An 18405-nucleotide genomic window follows, 5' to 3' on the forward strand; every position below is an offset into this window, starting at 1 on the left:
ATTCGATTTTTTGACTGTTCGTAAAGTCGGTTGTTAGACGAGATGTGTGACAGCTGGCATTGTCTTGATGAAGAATGATCCGACGGCGTTTGTTTGTTTTCCGTATTTGATCGAAGACCTCTGGCAAACAAATTGTTGTGTACCATTCAGAGTTGACCGTTCTACGTTCCTCTAAAGGCACAGTTGCCACATGACCAGTTTTCCCGAAAAAACAGGCGACCATTTGTTTCGATGTGCTTCGAGCGCAAACAACTTTTGTTGGATTGGGTTCATCTTGAAACACCCATACAGTCGACTGCTGTTTACGTTCCGGCTCATATGCATATATCCATGATTCGTCACCTGTTACAATCTTATATACGTCTTTTGAAGCACCACGATTGTATTTATTGAGCATTTGTTTGCACCAATTGACGCGAGCATCTTTTTGAGTTTTTGTCAAATTGTGTGGGATCCAACGAGAACATACCTTTCTCACAGCTAAATGATCATGTAATATTTTATATATGCTGGTGGAACTAATGCCTATGGTTGCCTCAATCTCACAGTATGTCACATGACGATCTTGCAGTATTAGGTTTTGCGCAGCATCAATGTTTTCTTGAACAACAACTGATTTTGGACGACCTTCACGAATCTTGTCGGTGAGCGAATGGCGGCCACGATTAAATTCGTTATACCAGCGTTTCACAGTGGCAAAGGATGGGGCTTCATCGCCAAATGTGGAAGTAAGTTGATCGATGCACTCTTGTCTTGATAATCCACGTCGAAAATCGTAAAAAATCATCGCACGAAAATGTTCACAAGTTAATTCCATTTTATTGTTGTCGCGCAATCTCCAAGGCAACATAAACAACACAAATGAAGCTATTGACAAAACATTTGAAGTATGTTATGGTCAATAATGCCAGACGATTCCGTGCAAACATCAAATCGCGCCTAACTTCAATCAGTGTTGCCAAGGCTCAAAATATAAATAGTGGCCCTCGTAAATGCATAATCTTCTTCCTGTCTTTGAATCATCATCCCATTCAGAAAGCAATGAATATCCTAAGATTTTGGGCAAAAATTGCTGACTACTTGCAACCAGATATTAAGAAGTCTTGCAACATAATTTCTTGAGTATATTTTGGACTCTTGATTTCTTATAAACTATCACTATTCAACCATGTATCTGCAAATTGTGTACAGTTCAAACAATCCACACAGACGATTTTGATTCCATAGAATCATATCCATAAACTTCCATGCTATTGGGTTGCCATTGTTAGTCAAATCTATTGTCCTTTGTTACAAATTTCAAGGTATTCTTAGAAGACACATCAAATGGATTCTCAAATGTTCATCTGCAAAAGGAACAAATAAAAATTTTGTTAATATGGTGTACGAGACTATGAACTGAACAAAAATGAAAACAAAAATTATTTACATTACATTCTTACAACCTCAGACAAGTTGATTAATAATAAAATAAAATAAAAACAAGATGTTGTGTAATTGGATGTGAATATAATTCATCTAAACTGTCCCATAATGGTTAACGAAGTGGTCCTGTTATAACAGAATTATTAAAGGTTTGATTCACGGTATCAGCTCACTTCAGTGACTCAGATCTATCTTTACAGTGCATGTGACTTCAGTAGGTTATTGAATAAAATATTCGGAACATTATCAGGACAAATTATGATTTCTCTGAAAATCAATCAATCTTACCCACAAATAAATGATAAAATGTGTGAACTAGTAATCTTTTCTAATCTATACTAATTTGTAAATTCTCAGTAAACACGCAAACTATTGTTTGGTAGACGGTTAGGACTTTACCCTTTTAGCTGTTAGGGTGTACTTTTACACTTTAAATGCATAAAGCATGACTAACTAACTAACTCCCTAGCCTTCTTAAACCCGAAGGTTCATGGCTGCAGCAACACAGGCCTTCCATCTTTCCCTATCTTGAGCAAGATCTATATACTCTTTTCCATCCCTACAGATTTCCCTTATGTCCATCTCAACGTTGTCCCTCCATCTTCGTCTTGGCCTTCCTACAGGTCTCTTACCATCAGGTTTCCCAACAAGAATCCTGTAAACTCCTCTTTCCTCTCCCATTCGTGCCACATGACCTGCCCACCTAAGTCTTCTTGATTTAATTATTCTAATAATATCTGGACATGAATACAAATTATGTAGTTCTAAATTATGTAACCTTCTCCACTCACCTGTCTCCTCATCCCTTTTAGGTCCAAAGATTTTCCTAAGGATCTTATTTTCAAATACTCTCAATTTATGTTCCTCTTTCAATGTAAGGGACCAAGTTTCACACCCATATAATACTACAGGCAAAATTACTGTTTTGTATATTTTAACTTTTAGTTTCTTAGGTATTAAACGAGAAGACAAAAGTTTATGAAGAGAGAAGTAACATGCATTTCCTGAATTAAGCCTACTTTTTATTTCCTCTTTAATATAATTTTCATTTGTTAATATTACTCCTAAGTATTTGAATTTCGAAACTGGTTCAAACGAGTTGTTATCAATAATTAGATTTTGATTATTACCTAACACTTGGTTTCGGCCTGTAAGCATATATTTAGTTTTCTCTTTGTTAACTTCCAAGCCTATATCTTTAGCAGTTTTGAAAAATATTTTAGCATTATTCTTAAATGTATTCACATCATCCCCCATTAAGTCTACATCATCTGCATATGCTAACAACTGAGTCACACCATTTAATTTTAGTCCTTAACTTAATAAAGCATGAACTTATTGGAAATGCTGCACTACCATTACGAGGCGTTCAAAATTATGAAAGAACGAGAAAACCGAAGAGTTTTATACAGCTTACAAAACCGGTTTTCTGACCTGATTCTGTGAAAGAAGGTAACAGAATGTTGTCCACAACTTGCACAAAATTCGGGGATCTCACATTAAATCTATTCCAATCGAACCTAAATTAGCTTAACCTACTTAATTCATTTAACATTTGCGAGATTTATTAACTGTGTTCAAGTTTCAAAAACAAAAAGGAGAAAAATGTTCAAAACAGGTCAGAAACAACTCGTTCCAACCATGTGCAAGGGCAAAGTGAAACTACCTAATGAACGACTGATTTGTAATACAAATTCCGATGTACGTACATTTGAATAGCACCAGTGAAATACGAAAATAATCTCACAGGAACAATAGTAGAGCATTTTGTGCAATATCAATTTAATGCCAGAATATAATCTATATCAAGGTATTTCATGCTCTAGTAATAATCACAAAACTGTAATATCTGCATTATGCCTAATTTAAAATAACATTCTCTTCTGATTTTACAATTGCAAAGAATTATTAACTTCGTTTGTAAGGAAAAATGCATGGTACGTTGAAGCGATATTCTCACAGAAATTATATCTGAAGGTATTTCCTCAACATAAAAATAAATCATACATTCTGCATCACTCTTGCATATTACAATTGTTTTGCTTTTTATGGATTAAGCAACAAGCATTTAAATATAAGACTTACCTTTGAGTTTTTTCCGATGTTTCCTTCTTCCAACATGTACTGGATTTGTTATTCTGTGGTAACTTGGTTTAACTTTCACGATTTCGAAGCACGGAGTGAAATCTCTGCAACAGTGTTTGCTAAAATCTGCACCACCAAGTATATTGCGACGAAAGCCACTTCAAAAATTTTAGTGATAAGCACTACTCTCTGAAGGTATGAAATGTTTTCATTTTTTCACATAGTATTTCAGATGCTTGCGGGAAGAGCATTTGATCTTTGTTTCACCACTAAATCTTCCATACTAGTCATAAAAGAAGAAAATGCACTGGTATTGACAAAACTACCACTTCAGCACCATCTGTATGCAGAAGTTTCAACATGACTAAGACCTTTTATTTTCTGTTATTTACTTAAATATCTTCAATTGTAACAAAATTATAAGGCTCTCAAGGTCTAGTGAATAAAACAATCTTTTATATTGGAAAATTTCTTCGTTACCGAATATATATTAGTTGTCCATTGAAATTTGGGCCTATGCTTTAACATGGCTTTAGAACCCCCTTAAGCATGCTTAATCCATATCTAAAATAATTTTTTCTTCATCTTGTCAAGATTTCTCACAATTAGCAAAATTAATTTTGGTTGTTTTAAAATTAAATCTCCCTTATTAAGAAGTAGGGTAGAGAGAATATGCCCAAGTCTTATCTCGTTATCTTTGACAGTTGTTAGCAGAAATATTGAGCTTCATATTATGACAAGAAAGTTGAGATAATACCTTTATTTGTGCATTAATTTATTTTTTATTAAATATAAACTATGTAAGAGAAGTGGCTGCAAAACAAGTAATATGTTCCTTATGTAGGAACTTGAGAACTACTCTTTCCTTACAAAATATGCTTGCCTACATTCAAATTTGATGCCCTTGCTTGAAGTGTCACGTTTTCACTTTGTGGTGAACGACTGTAACCTTGATGTATATTTATGCTCTTGAGGAATTTCATGTTTCATTCACCAGCAGCCCATTGGCCCTGGTATCATCCTGATCAAACCTCAACCCCTGTTCTTTGTTTATCAATTCCTAGGGGCATGCATATTTCAAAAAACGCATTGTAGTGTTAATTTTTCATGTTTTTGAAAGGTGTGAGATGCATTTTGTGACCATGTTTTGTCACGAAATAATGCGAAATGAACTGCAAAAAGCGAAATTAACTCTTAAACACTAAATTTACCATTTATATACCGACGCGACACTTTCTGAAGTCTGAAGTATCCTGTGCGTTATGCAATTCCCGGAAAATTGATTAATTCTGCTGTTAATATTGGAGAAGCAAAAATGGACTCCTTTACACAGATATAAACTTAATTCTCTTATAACTACATAAATGTGCTATTAGAAGTGTGGAATAAGTGTGGTTTTTAAATCAAATTTAGGATTATATTCACAATTTCAAAACCAAAATGTCTTTTTAGATACCACTCTTCATCCAATTTTTCACCGCTATAACACCGATATTTCATTATATTTACAGCTTTTGAACCCGAAATTAACTCCGTTTTTGTACCAAAATTTTGCTTTTTTATTTACCAAAAATATGTGCCTATCAATTCCTAATTTTCTGGGTAGTAGTAGAGATGACGAATCAAGAATTTAAGCATCCAAGAAGTCCCATATTTTCTAACACATCTTTCCCACAATGTTATCATACTGGGGAACTTTTTAACTACGTCCCTGAGTGCATCCCATGTTCGTCGTCCTAAGGGGTCCCGGGTTTGATACCCCATGGTGGCACATAGTGGTTTGGATCCCACTTTAAACTGTAGGCCCAGTCCCGATTAGCCTTACTGTACATAAAGTGGACTTAAAACATCAACTCAAAGGAACAAGCATTCCATGTTTGTAACTCTTGAGTTCATGCTGTCAGCAAATAACAGAGTTCCACTTTAACCTCTGATAGATTTGGAAACTCATTACTTTGATATCCGACACATGATCCAGTCTTGTCTAGCACTTCTACAGATTGCTTCATAGTACTGAGTTTAATGTTAGAAGAGACCAGTAGAACTTCGTAACTTTTGTACAATTTTTTCTCTTAAATTTCTTTAGCTTTGTGTGCTTGATTTGAAGGTCGAAGATTATACTATTTTGTAAAATAATGTTAAATTACTTTTTTGCAGGATGAAAATGGTGTAACAAATCCTTCAGAGGGAGGCCTAGGGAACCAACTGAGGGGCGTTCCTGTTAGCTCAATAGCCGAACGAGAGAACACATCGAAACCAAGCAAGTGGACTTCAGCTTCTCTTAAATGTGGCCCGAAGAGAGCAACGAAGCAAACTGCATCGTTCCCAGGTACTTGATATTTCTTCACTTGATTTGTTGCATTTAGGAAAGGACCCCAATGTGAAATGTTTGCCAGTACTCGTAAAGTACTAATATTCATTTTACCAATACTGATAACTGCTATTGTACAGATAAATATTCAACAGAGAATCTGAAGGGTCCACTCATCTAATTAATGTATTTAACCCTAAGTTGTTCCCTATCCGGAGGGTGAGGGAGAACCTTGTGGATGACATACATAGCTGAAAGTAACAATGAAAATGGCTACCATTTCTTTTATCACATACAGATTCAATTGTTAGCCAACTTCCGTGCTGTGGTGGAGTGGTTCGCACAGCATGCTATGTTGCCAAGGGGCTTGAGTTCGAATCTCTGCCTTGTCATGGGTGTTATTTGTGAGTGTCCCTTCATCAATTTCATTATATCATCGCTCATCCTCATCTTCACGATTAGCCAAAAGTAGCAGAAAAGCAACACTAAATAACATATCAATCAAAGAGACATTGCAGAGCTGTTCACAATCCAGAGGGTGACCCTCACGAGGGCAGACCTCATCCTCATCCTCTGGAAGACTTGTGAGGGTGAGTTGCAAGGATGAGAGTTTGTGACTGTCAGGGCAGGTTGTAATGGTAAGGGAAGTTGATTTAAAAATGAACATCTCCGATTTAACCAGGTATCTGCAACTGATTTTGTTTTAGAAAGGCATTTATTTAAAAAAAGAAAACTGAGTGCATGATTATGAATAATACCTTTCACATGTCTACATTGGCTGATATGGATTTATCTGTACATAAATATATAGGGTTTTCCTATAAGAACGATATGATTTTACAATGAAATAAAATAAAAACTATTTCAGATACAACCAAATTTTTATATTATTTTGAAGCATAGTTTATTACATTATGTTTTGAATAATACATCATTTAAGTGTTCACCTCGACTTTCGATGAACCCAATTTTCGATGACTTTGTGCAATAACTCGGGCCTAATGTCACAAATGCAGCGTTTGATGTTCAATCTTAGTGCATCAAGGGTTCGTGGTCTGTTTGCATAGACTATAGATTTCAAATTACCCCACAAAAAGCAATCTAAAGGAGTTAAATCACAACTTCTTGGAGGCCATCTAACAGTCGCATTTCTTGAAATTATCCTTTCACCTAACTGTGCTTGCAATACATCGATAGTGGCATTAGCAGTGTGACATGTGGTACCATCTTGTTGGATCCACATGTCCTACAAATCAATTTCATCTAAATTTGGCCACAAAAAATCTGTTAACATCAATCGGTACCGCTCACCAGTCACTGTAACTGCATGTCCTACCTCGTTTTGGAAAAAAATGGTCCGATGATGCCACCATACCATAAACCACACCATACAGTGACCTTTTGCAGATGCAAGGGCTTCTCATTAATCTCTTGTGGATTGTTTTCACACCAAAAACGACAATTTTGTTTGTTAACATATCCGCTCAACCAGAAATGAGTTTCATCTGAGAAGATAATTTTTTGCCCAACATTATGATCCGTTTCAAGATCAATAGAACGTCTTATTTTCATAAAATATTTGGATAATAACCAAACGTTCTTGAAGCATGTATTTAACCATGATGAATTCTCACAGTATACTAAACACAAATGACAACTAGTGACAGTTATAACTAGAGCCTGGATTTGTAAGCAAAATGCATATTCTTTTCCAGACTTCTAATGGTAAGGAGAAAGGTTATACTTCATATTACATACCTTGATGAGCTATTTAACTAAGGTTGAAAGTGTTTATAAATGCTTATTTCTGCAGGAAACAGTTATGCTTGCTTGTTTTATGATTTTGGTTTAAAATAGCATATTTTACCCAAATCTGTCATATTTCAAACCTATTTCAATCACACGATGGCTTTGGGATGATGACATCAATGCTTCTAAATAGCCGCACAGGAGAAACTGCATCCAAGAAAAGATGCAGTACATCCAAAATAATTTTTCCAAATTGCCTCGTATTATAACACAGTTGAAAGCTCAAAATAATCCATTGCAACATTCCCTTTCTCTCATTGATGAAATTTCAGTTACGTTGTCTTCAGAAACTCACGGTGTTGCTAAAATTGTGTCCGATAAGCTCAGTCAGGTGTTACTGTAAAATCCTGGTTACAAAACACTGTCAGATTTATAAAAATATTTCTGGTGAAGAAACAGACATTGAAGTTGAATTCACCGAAGAAGAACTGTGGTGTTTTTGACATGCGCCTGTGATGTCATTGTACATGGAAAGAAGATTTTCACTGTACAAATCATTCTTCACTGACAGTCACAGGGGCTTCACACAAGGAAACCTTCCTTACATACTGTAACAGCTTTGAATAAGGTAAGAGATCTAATAAAAAATATTTGTTTATGCTTATTTTGGTGCTTATTTTTTTCATTTTTTGTGCTTATTAACTTGTTAATTTTACTGTTTGATTGTGCTTATAAATCCGGGCCCTAGTTATAACATTTGAAGCATAGTTGCCAGTTCATTTCAAAATCATATCATTCTTATTGGAAAACCCTTTATAAGGATAGAATAATTGGTACTTTGCCATTGCAGGTGTAGCAGGTATTAGTAAAATTGCCGCTAATTTTAATTTAAAATTTTTAAGGTGATTTTTTTTAGAATTATTAGCTCGTCACCCTGGTTGCAGTGCAGTCCCAATTTTCGATTCCCACATGTTCAATTTTCACCTCGATTCCTTGAAAAACGTAAAATTGAAGTTCCCCTACGTAGCAATCTCAAATAGAAAATGTATATTTTACGCGTACATTGCATGTGCTTGAAGCTACTTGAAACAGTGCTTTTAAAGTACTCAAAAAAATTTAATTTGATTGTAAAAATGGCCACTAAAACTTCGAATTTAGGATTTTTAACTGCTGAAGATCATGGCTCCATGTATTGGATTTCATCCGTATTTTTCTCATTTCAGTTTACGAAGAAGAGGGTGCTGCCAATGAGAATGTTCGTTGCATGGAGGTGAATTCTGCCCTGAAATCTAGACCAGCGATGGAGCTTCGAAAGATACAGGTTGATGACTTCCAATGCCCTGTTGCTGTGTTTGAACCTCCGGATCCAACAAGGGTTGCAAGATACTGTAAGGAGAAGGTAAAATGTTTTGTTTGTTTCCCTAATTTTTAATTTTCCTGCTTAACACTAGGAGGATGGTGATTTCCTAACTATCTGTTGTGACGAACTTGTCATTTTGACGGGTACAGTTTTTCCATATTATTCACTGCTTTTATTCTGAAAGTGAAAGAACACCTGCGTTTCTCTATTTATTTTATTTTCACATCATTATAAACAGTCATTACAAATTCTGCCTCCTACAGCGGCTAATAGGAAAGGAACAAATTCTCTGGTCAGAAGGGCCATGTTATTCATATTCAGTTAAATCATGGAAGACGTGAAGTTAACTTAACATTGTCAAAATTATAATTAAATATGTTCTGTACAAATATAAACAAATCGCCTGTCAACATCATGGAATGTATGTGTATTTCTTGTATTTATTCCATTATTTATTTATGAGTGTATTTTATTTATTTACTTATGGTGTATTTTTATTTATTTTTAAGTTTTTGTGTTTGTAGAAACATGTTTCCTTACCATTTACACTACGTATGCTTTTTTCATTGGTGGGAGCTTTTCAAATATATAATTACGCTATTCTATCACAAAAATTAGAAATACACGAACACACTTGGAGAGGAGGAAACGCCGGCCCCCGTGATGTAGTGGTTAGCACATCGTGCTACAATGCCAAGGGTTCCAGGTTCAAATCCCAGCCTGGGCGTGGATGTTTGTGAGTGTCCATTGATCAATTTCATCATATGATCACTCGTCTCCATCTTTGCAATTAGCCCAATTTTGCACAAAAGTGAAGTAAAATAAACAAAAAATAAAAATCTATAAAGGAGGAAACATCAATCTGCCGACACTCACATGTATTGTCATCTCTTGCACATCTTCATCTGAAGAATAAATGTAGACAAGTTCGTAAGTAGTATGTAACGAACATCTATTCCGGCATTGTCATTATCTACTCTGCACTCATCATATTCATAAATATTGTCCTCCCTCAGATTCGACATCTGACAAATCATGGAGATAATGAGGTAGCTAGCTACATCACGATCCAGTAAGCCACGTCCAAGCGACATAGGACACTGCACTGAGCCAAATAGAGTAAGCGAATAGAGTTTGCCAATTTTTTACTGTAAGCTAATTTGTTGACATACCTGAAGTAACATTCAACTTGAAAATACGTCCCTTAGACGAACAACAATGCGCAAAGATGAAATAAGGTTTACTCACACTTAGAATACGCTATTGCTAACAGATTTATGTACGTAAGAACTGTACCCGTCAAAATGACGTGTGATCGTACTTATAGTAGTAATCCAATGTAGTAGCCTTCACACGTAAGATAAAAGTTTAACTTTTTACACAAGAGTAGAGCACTAATATTTGTTAAAGTCACAGAACATGAAAGCTGTGGAGCAAAATTAACATTGTCAAAATTACAATAAAAATAGGGTCACCCGTCAAAATGACAGGTCCCATCCTTCTAGTGTTAATATGTTTGGTGATCTAGGTCCTGGAGGGGTATGAATGGTGACCCTTTCAGATGGCACCTTACTGGTGGCATTGCTGGGCGTTGATTGGGGGGTTGGGTCATCTGCTGCATTATGTTGCTAGGTGTGGTGTGGTTCATGTTCTTTGGGTAAAGAGAAGTAAGTGGTGGACAGCATTTTTTTCTTTTTTTTTGGTGTGGGATTTTTTTAAGGAATGAAATGTCAGGTTAGATGTGCCTGTCCATTGTCCAGGTTCAGAACTGGCTGGAGTGATGATGGCATGGGTTTCGTTGATAGTGTTTTCTATGAGGAAGCTGGTTGGGCAAAGTATGGATGTACATATAGAATGGTTTGTGGTGTGGATATGTGAAAGGCCTGATCCTGGTGTCTTTTTTTGGCATATTTTATTTATTCCTTGATCTGTTTTTGAACAGTCCTGGTGGTTCTGCCGATGTATCTGTCACGGCATTGGGATGTGACCTTGTAGACACCAGGCGTGGAAGTTTGGGTAGGTAGTATCTCTTGAAGTTGGGTAGGGCTATTAATTTTGAAGGTTCACTGCCTTCATTCACCTTGAAAATTTTCAATTTTTTTCTTCTACTTCCTTTAACACTAATTATTGGGAGGCAGAATGTAGAAATTTTACCTTCGCTTAAAGCTTTGTCTTTAAGAAAGAAAACAAAACTGATTGAATATCTCTACAACAATTAGTTCTCAAGCTACAATTTTTTTTGTATTTTGCGGCAAGTTAGAAAAACTCTGGATTCAACAGTAATGTACTCGCATGAGTCTCGGTCCTCTAAAGGTTAAAGAAGATACATACTCACTAAATTTCATGTCTCTTTAGTAAAAGCTTTCCTGCATTAGAGAAAATACGTAGTAGTCTGTTAAAATGACATTGGGTGAATTATAACTTTGAAAAACATCAAACTGGTGCATTGATCTTTTTTATGTATTTTATCAGTACATTCAGAATGTGGCACATAGTGAAATGTTTTGCATATGTACATAAAATGGTAAGTAGGTGCAACAGTTAAATGAACATGCGTTTTTAATTCTATTATCTTTCAAACTAGGTATATGGAGGAAGAACTGAAATAAGTTTTGAAGAACTTCGAGCTGTCAAGTACAAAGAAAGACATGAGAAGAAATTACAGGAAGAAAAACAAAGTATGTATGTTTGTAAACTTTATTCAGTCAAATTCACTTTATTTTTTATGAATGAAGCTGAATATCATGTGAATTTGTGTAGACATAAGGCAATCATTGAGAAGAGATTCCAAAAGTAAACTTTCCCTGAATGTCTGTGTCCAAAGTTGATTTAAATATCTTTATTGAATGTCATTTAAACAGTTGACCATAGGAATGTTTGGGATATTTTGTTATTGTTTGATTTACAGGGTAGGTGGTAACAGGTAGTTCAGCACATGAAGTAAAAAAATAGCCTGTATAGATTAGTTTATCATGAGACATTATACATCACTATGTGTCAGCAGTACAGCCCTACATCAAAAGAGACCACTGCCGTATACAATAGATAGCAAATGAACCTGTATGCACAGTACACAATGGACTTCAACAGTCAATCCGCGTATCTTGTATTGAAGCTGCTCGTAGCAAAGGCATGGCTACCAGGAAATCTGGCAATGTTGGCCTGTCTTCTGTAGTTTTTCTTTCTCTGCCTTCATGCTCTACAGGTATTTAAAATAAACTATTTTTTCACATGCTTGGATTCTCCAAGAACTGTAGTTTTCTTTGAGTTAGAAAATACGATTTTTGTCCAAAAAGAAATAGATTTTTTTCAAAATAAATTGAATTACCTTGTAAACAGCTTAAATGGATTTATCACCTACAAAGTAGTGTCCTCCGCTGCTAATACAGCACTATTGAGGACTACAATGCTACACAATTTATCAAATATTTTCAATAATACTAGCAACTACGCTATTATTAACTTGAATTTAGGCCCGCCTACTACGATTATTATATTTATTAGACAAAATTAATCAACCCTCATTAATAATAAAAACAAATTGGCACTAGTGATATTGAAGTTACGAATTAGGGATGAAATACCGATATAAAATTTACCGATAACCGATATTCTACCGATCCAATATAAAATTAGAAATGGTCCTAGAAGAACCTGAAAGGTTCATTGACCTCCTTAATAAATTGTTTTAAGGTGACTGCAGTGCAAAAGAAGTTGTATATTTAGACATTTACTTTTTTAGAAAGTAGAGCATGGAGATTATCCATAAAAATTTCAACAAAAATGGCAGAATTTTGCACTAATTTAACAGATATTTATTGATATATCAGATCGGTAAAATAATCTGTAATTGTACCGATACACTGATATGCCTATATCAGCTGATACCGATTAAGCGGTCCCATCCCTATTACGAATATTCAGATTTTATAAGAGCAGAATTTGACTGCACTTCTTCCACTGCTGAAATGCAATTTGGGTAACAGTCTGCAGGTCCTGGATTGAATTTTACTTAATCTCTTCTATGGACTGGACGCAGTATCCTTTCAATGTTGATTTTAACCTGGGAAACAAAAGGAAGTCTGCAGGTGCCAAATCACCCGTTAATATGTACCGCAGGAAGGTATCGTCCACATTTGCTTGGTTCCAAAGATTTTCACTGATGCCAACTCGTGTTTCTTTTTGTTTATTTGGCAGCAACCCGGTGCATGTTGTGTATCTCTACCAAAATTGTATGACACGACGTTTGCTTATTCTCGCTTCTGCTATTCCACGGATGGTCAACCAATGATTTTCCCGCACTACTGCACGCATTTGCTCAACATGCACATCATCACATGGTGTTGATAGCCGTTCAAGCTTTGCATCATCTTCAATGGATATTCTGCCTACTTCGAACCATTCATACCACTCATAACATTGTGTCCGGCTCATACAGTCCCCCCCCCCCCCCCCATATGCTTTTTGCAACATTTTGATCATTTCTGTAAATGTGTTGCCCAATTAGAAACAAAATTTTATGCTCACGCATAAATTCTCTTCGAGTATCTTCATTTTCTGTATATCAGAAAATTGCTGCAGCCATGGAACACAACTTCACTTAACCGCTCACAGATTGAAAACTAAACAATGATGGCGCTAGTAAGTTGACCAACAGGGATTATTTGATTGTTGGGCAAATTTGAAAGTTTGGTTTCTTTCTGGACAAATCTCATGTCCAGCAGTGCTCCTAGTTTCATTTAAAATCCTGGCCCACTTATTTTGTTTCTCTCGCTGCAGTTCCTTCTTCTTAATCGTATATTTTGCATATTTACAGAAGAACTTGAGTTGGCTTTGAAGCAAGCTGAGAGTGAGATTCGAAGGCTGAAAGAAGCCATGATGCAAAAAGACAATAGTGAGAATATGTCACGTGAGCTGGTAGATTCTGGGAGGAGCTATTCTGCTCAAGAGAGTAGTCAAGGATCTATACCTCAGGTTAGTACTTCAGGTGATTGTTAAGAGTGTGAGTGATTTATATTTTGTCAGATATTTCTGATGACTTTTGACTAGAACTAATCCAATATACTTTCAACCAATACCAATTCTCTAAGAGATTCCCAGTCTCCTCGAAGGCATAGTGGTAAGGTTGTCACCTTGTATTCAAGGGGTGACAGGTTCGATACCTTGTGGAGGAACATTGCACAGTGTTTCGGATCCCACTTTAAACTGTAGGTACAGGCCCAGCCTTTCTGTGCATAAAGTGGACTTAAAACAACACTTCAAATTCAAAATTTCTTACAGAATCCCACCAATACCAATTTTTGAGCATGTAACATTTTTCTACAGCATATTTATAATGTTAATATAGACATGTGTGTTGCATTTTGAACTGCATCAATATATACAGAAGTTCACAAATGAGAGCGCAATATTAAAATTGCGATCATAATTGGGAATAGAGAGGCACGGTAGAATATAAATACGGAGAAACTAGTACTCACTTTATCCACAAAACTGTTTTTTCTTCTTCGTTCTATTAATTTCAGTGGCTGCTGCCACAATCCTCATTAGAACTTGCTGTACTGTTGCTTGGCGTGCGTCTTTTGTTTGTAGTTCTCTGGCTGCCGCTAGATGCGCTGTTGTTAAGTGCATCTGGGTCTGTGTCGTCTGCTATTTCCAGGCGATAACTGTTGTAGTAGGGGAATCCAAGTGTGGTGCGCTTGTCTGCTATCGATGTTTAGCTTGTGCAGGAAGTGCATCATGGCATGCGTTTCCTTGATTTTGGTGTCTACGAGCGTGTGGGCAGTGTGTTTGACTTGAACCTTTTGAATTTTATGGCTATTGTATTTGATATGTTAAGCAAGACCAGTAGTGGGTTGGGCTTTTTTCGCATCTGTTAGGTCTTTTTGGATTCTTTCATTGATAGATCTGATGGACCTGCCGATGTAATGTGCCTTGCATTCGCACTCTGCATCATATACACCTGGGTTATCAAGGGAAAGAGGAAGTACCGTTTGTGTTTGTTCAGTTTATCAGCTATTTTGGAATTGGGTTTGTGCGCTACTTTGATGCCATATGGGAGAAGGGCTTTGGATATGCGGTTGGAAGTGGTGGGATGGTAGGGGAAGGCAAACCATTTATATTGGCCGCTGGAGGTTGATTGTGGCTGGGTTGATTGTGGTTGGTTAGCGAGTCTGACCTGTATTTCCGCTTTACTGCACCAAGTGGAAAGTTGTTCTTCTGTGTAGCCATGTTTTAGGGCTATTTCAGTGATGGTGGCTATCTCCTCTCGTAGATCCTCTTCTCTGCAAGAGTAGGAGAAAGCTCTTCGATAAAAGTTCAGCCACACATTAGCTTTTTGCTTGGGGGGATGGCTAGAGAGAGCATGTATGTACTGGTTACCTGCATCCAGTTTTCTGTAGATAGTGGTTGTGAATTTGTGGCAGTGGCCACTGAAATTAATAGAACGAAGAAGAAAAAAACAGTTTTGCGGATAAAGTGAGTACTAGTTTCTCCATATTTATTAAAATAGTTGTTTGATAAAATTTATTTTCCTTCAATACTGGTGTGAAATATATAAAAATTGTGAATTTTCCATAATTTACGGGATATTTAGACTGCATTAAAATATTGTGCATGGTACTGAGAGGAAATTACCAGCTGGGGGATTCTTAGTGGAGATTGCAGTGCTTCATGAAAATTTTCTTAACTGGGGATAGCACATATTAGGAAATAATTCCAATAATATGGAACAATAATAATAATGCAGGAAATAACTTCAATATTTTGTTATATTGGACCAGGAGAGAGTTAAATGTGTAATGTAGAAAAATGTAAAATTGAAGTTCAGCTACATGTGCCCCGTACATCTCGATCTGCCTTTTTTAAATTCTCTTTCATTCTTTTTTTTTTAGTCATTTCCCATCTCTTTCGGTTGTCTGTTTTATTGCAGAGTCGTTATATTTGTTCATAACACGTTTAGCCTGGTTTAGTTTGTTTGTTCACTAGATCAGACAACTGTAGTGCAAATTTATATATTAATAATGTTTTTTTTCCTCTTCTGCAGCAAAGTTATAATGAACCTGAGAAGAAATCTACTCCAATAAACAAAGCAGCCAGAGGTATTGGCGATCCTCAAAGCTTGTGGCAACCATCCCCTACAGTCAACACCAAAGAAGCCATGCACATGATGAACGAATTGTGGTCATCCAGTTATCAAGAACCTAGCATAATAGGTAATCACGTCAATGTTATTTATTTTTTGCAGCAAATATTTAAACTAGAATCTCATTGCACTTGATTTAATTTGTTACAAATTAAACAAAAGTTCAACATTGCTGCTATGAGATATATCTTGATATTCAGACTGTGTGTTCATACATTTTACATTGCATGGTATAATATATTGCTCTTTGTAGCCTGAATGCTATGTTTTATGATGTTCTCTAGTTGTGCAGTAGAATAAGGAAGTAGTGCACAGTTGATAACACTGCTAATATTCTAATTTCTACCAATACAGATATCTGAAAATTGTAACACTTCAGTTGAAAATATTTATAATTTTTCTGTTGGAATAGCAATCTACCAGATTGCCATTGACAACAAACAATACACCCTATATATATAACTAGTCTGTTGCTCATGCATGTTCTTTTGTCATTGCAGCTAATGAAGTGGTTGCAAAACCACCTTTAGCAGCATTCGAGATATTCGAAAGTGTTTGCGTTCCTAGCAATGAACAGGAGGCAGCAGCTGCTTCTGTAATGCCAGCCAGTAGATTTCAACAGCCATTGAGGTCAAGGGAGTTTCAAAGTGCTGGAGTACCGATGCAAACAGAATCTGAAGATCAACCTGGTGATTTGAATGGACCCAACGGAAAGGAGAACTTCCAACCACAAGACTACGTGCTGCCACAAGAGAGGAGGAAATTATCCGGAATTCTTACACCATCCACAGATATTCATTTTGTCCCCTTAACAGACGAGGAAAAATTCAGTCAGGTTTGTTTTTCCATTAGACAGTACCAGAAATATAATTGATTAGTCTGTAATGAAATATTGATATGCATGATATTTCTATGAATGCTTTCTTGGTGACTGAACATGTTGAATGGTTGCCTTTTGGACTTGTCACCAAAGTTTCCAGGTTCAAATCCCAACCTGCCTATGGGTGTTATTTGTGAATGTTCATCAATTTCAGCTAATTGTCACCCATCCTCCCCATTGGTGTAGTGGTAACATTGACACCTTATAGTCGAGCTGTCCTGGGTTCGATTCCTGGTGGAGGCACATAGTGTTTTGGACCCCACTTTGAACTGTAGGTCAAGTCCTGATTAGCTTTGCATAGAGACAACTCAAAGTAATAATAATATAACTTATTGTTGATTTATTATATAGTATGCTGAACCCTGTAGCTGAGTGGTTAGCACATGGTGCTGTGATGTCATGGGTCCTGGGTTCAAATCACGCTCGGGCTTGGTTGTTTGTGAATGTCCATTCATCAATTTCATCACTCATTCCCATCTTCGCAAATTAGCACAAAAAGCGAAGTAAAATAAAATCAATCAATCAATCAATTATTATATAGTCTGTGACATTCTATATTAGTTAACCATCTGTTGGATTCCTGCTTCACTGTCAACTGGGCTGACCGAGACTTCCTGATGTCATGAAAAAATTACTGGTTGACATTTGTAATAAAATTTAAAGTTGATACTTTGCAATGTCTATAGTACTGACATTTCTGAACAGTGCCTGCGGTGGCTCATTCGGTAACGTGTCTGACTACCATGCTAAAGGTCCCAGGTTCGATCCCCAGCTGGTTCAAATTCGGGAACTTTTCTAACGATGGAAGCGGCCCTGGCACCCACCCAGCATCGAATAACATGGGTACCTGGGGAAACCTGGGGGGTAAAGGCGGTCAGGTGCGTGGTGCTGATCACATCACCCCCACTCACAACGGGATCAAGAAAGTGTGGGGCGTTACCCCCACACCCCCCTATATGCCTTCATGGCATGGTGCTAAGCACAGGGGAACACTTTACCTTTTTTTTACTGACATTTCTGAATCAGTTCAGCAATGTGATGGCTACTGGATAATACCAGGTCTGAGAAAGGGTTGCTAGATCTGGCTAATGTATGATAATTTCTGTTGGTTTTCTGAAAAATAAACAATTGGTATATGTGGGAAAAGTTACATATTTGCATACTGCTCTTTTATTTCAATCAGTTAATTTCAAAGTTTATGAATGGTTTGCCATCTGGGTTGCATGTAATGATGTGATAACATCTGCTCGCAAGATGACATGAGCTATGGTCATGAATGTAGTGCACCTTCAAAATTAATCACCTGAAATAGAAGAGCAATGTGGAAACATAACTTTTTGTTACAATATTCACGCCATGAAACCAATTAATAAAGTGATTAATCAGTTTCTCTATAAAAATTTATGAAAATTTACAAGAAAACTGCAAAATGTGGAATGTATGAAAGGTAA

At 36.4% G+C, this 18405-nt stretch overlaps 1 protein-coding gene across 1 annotated transcript in view; it reads left to right on the forward strand.

Annotated features, from left to right (window-relative positions):
* Positions 1 to 18405, forward strand: part of LOC145978654 (mitotic checkpoint serine/threonine-protein kinase BUB1-like) — a 64185-nt gene that overhangs the window by 24502 nt on the left and 21278 nt on the right. The window contains exons 6-11 of the mRNA XM_083111417.1: positions 5668 to 5839; positions 8794 to 8969; positions 11515 to 11608; positions 13747 to 13904; positions 15976 to 16144; positions 16575 to 16909. Coding sequence (XP_082967543.1) covers positions 5668 to 5839; positions 8794 to 8969; positions 11515 to 11608; positions 13747 to 13904; positions 15976 to 16144; positions 16575 to 16909 — 1104 coding nt within the window. The remainder of the gene's footprint in view (positions 1 to 5667; positions 5840 to 8793; positions 8970 to 11514; positions 11609 to 13746; positions 13905 to 15975; positions 16145 to 16574; positions 16910 to 18405) is intronic.

This window comes from Lepisma saccharinum, chromosome 25 (genome assembly GCF_977018435.1).
Source record: "Lepisma saccharinum chromosome 25, izLepSacc3.1, whole genome shotgun sequence".
Taxonomy (NCBI): domain Eukaryota; kingdom Metazoa; phylum Arthropoda; class Insecta; order Zygentoma; family Lepismatidae; genus Lepisma; species Lepisma saccharinum.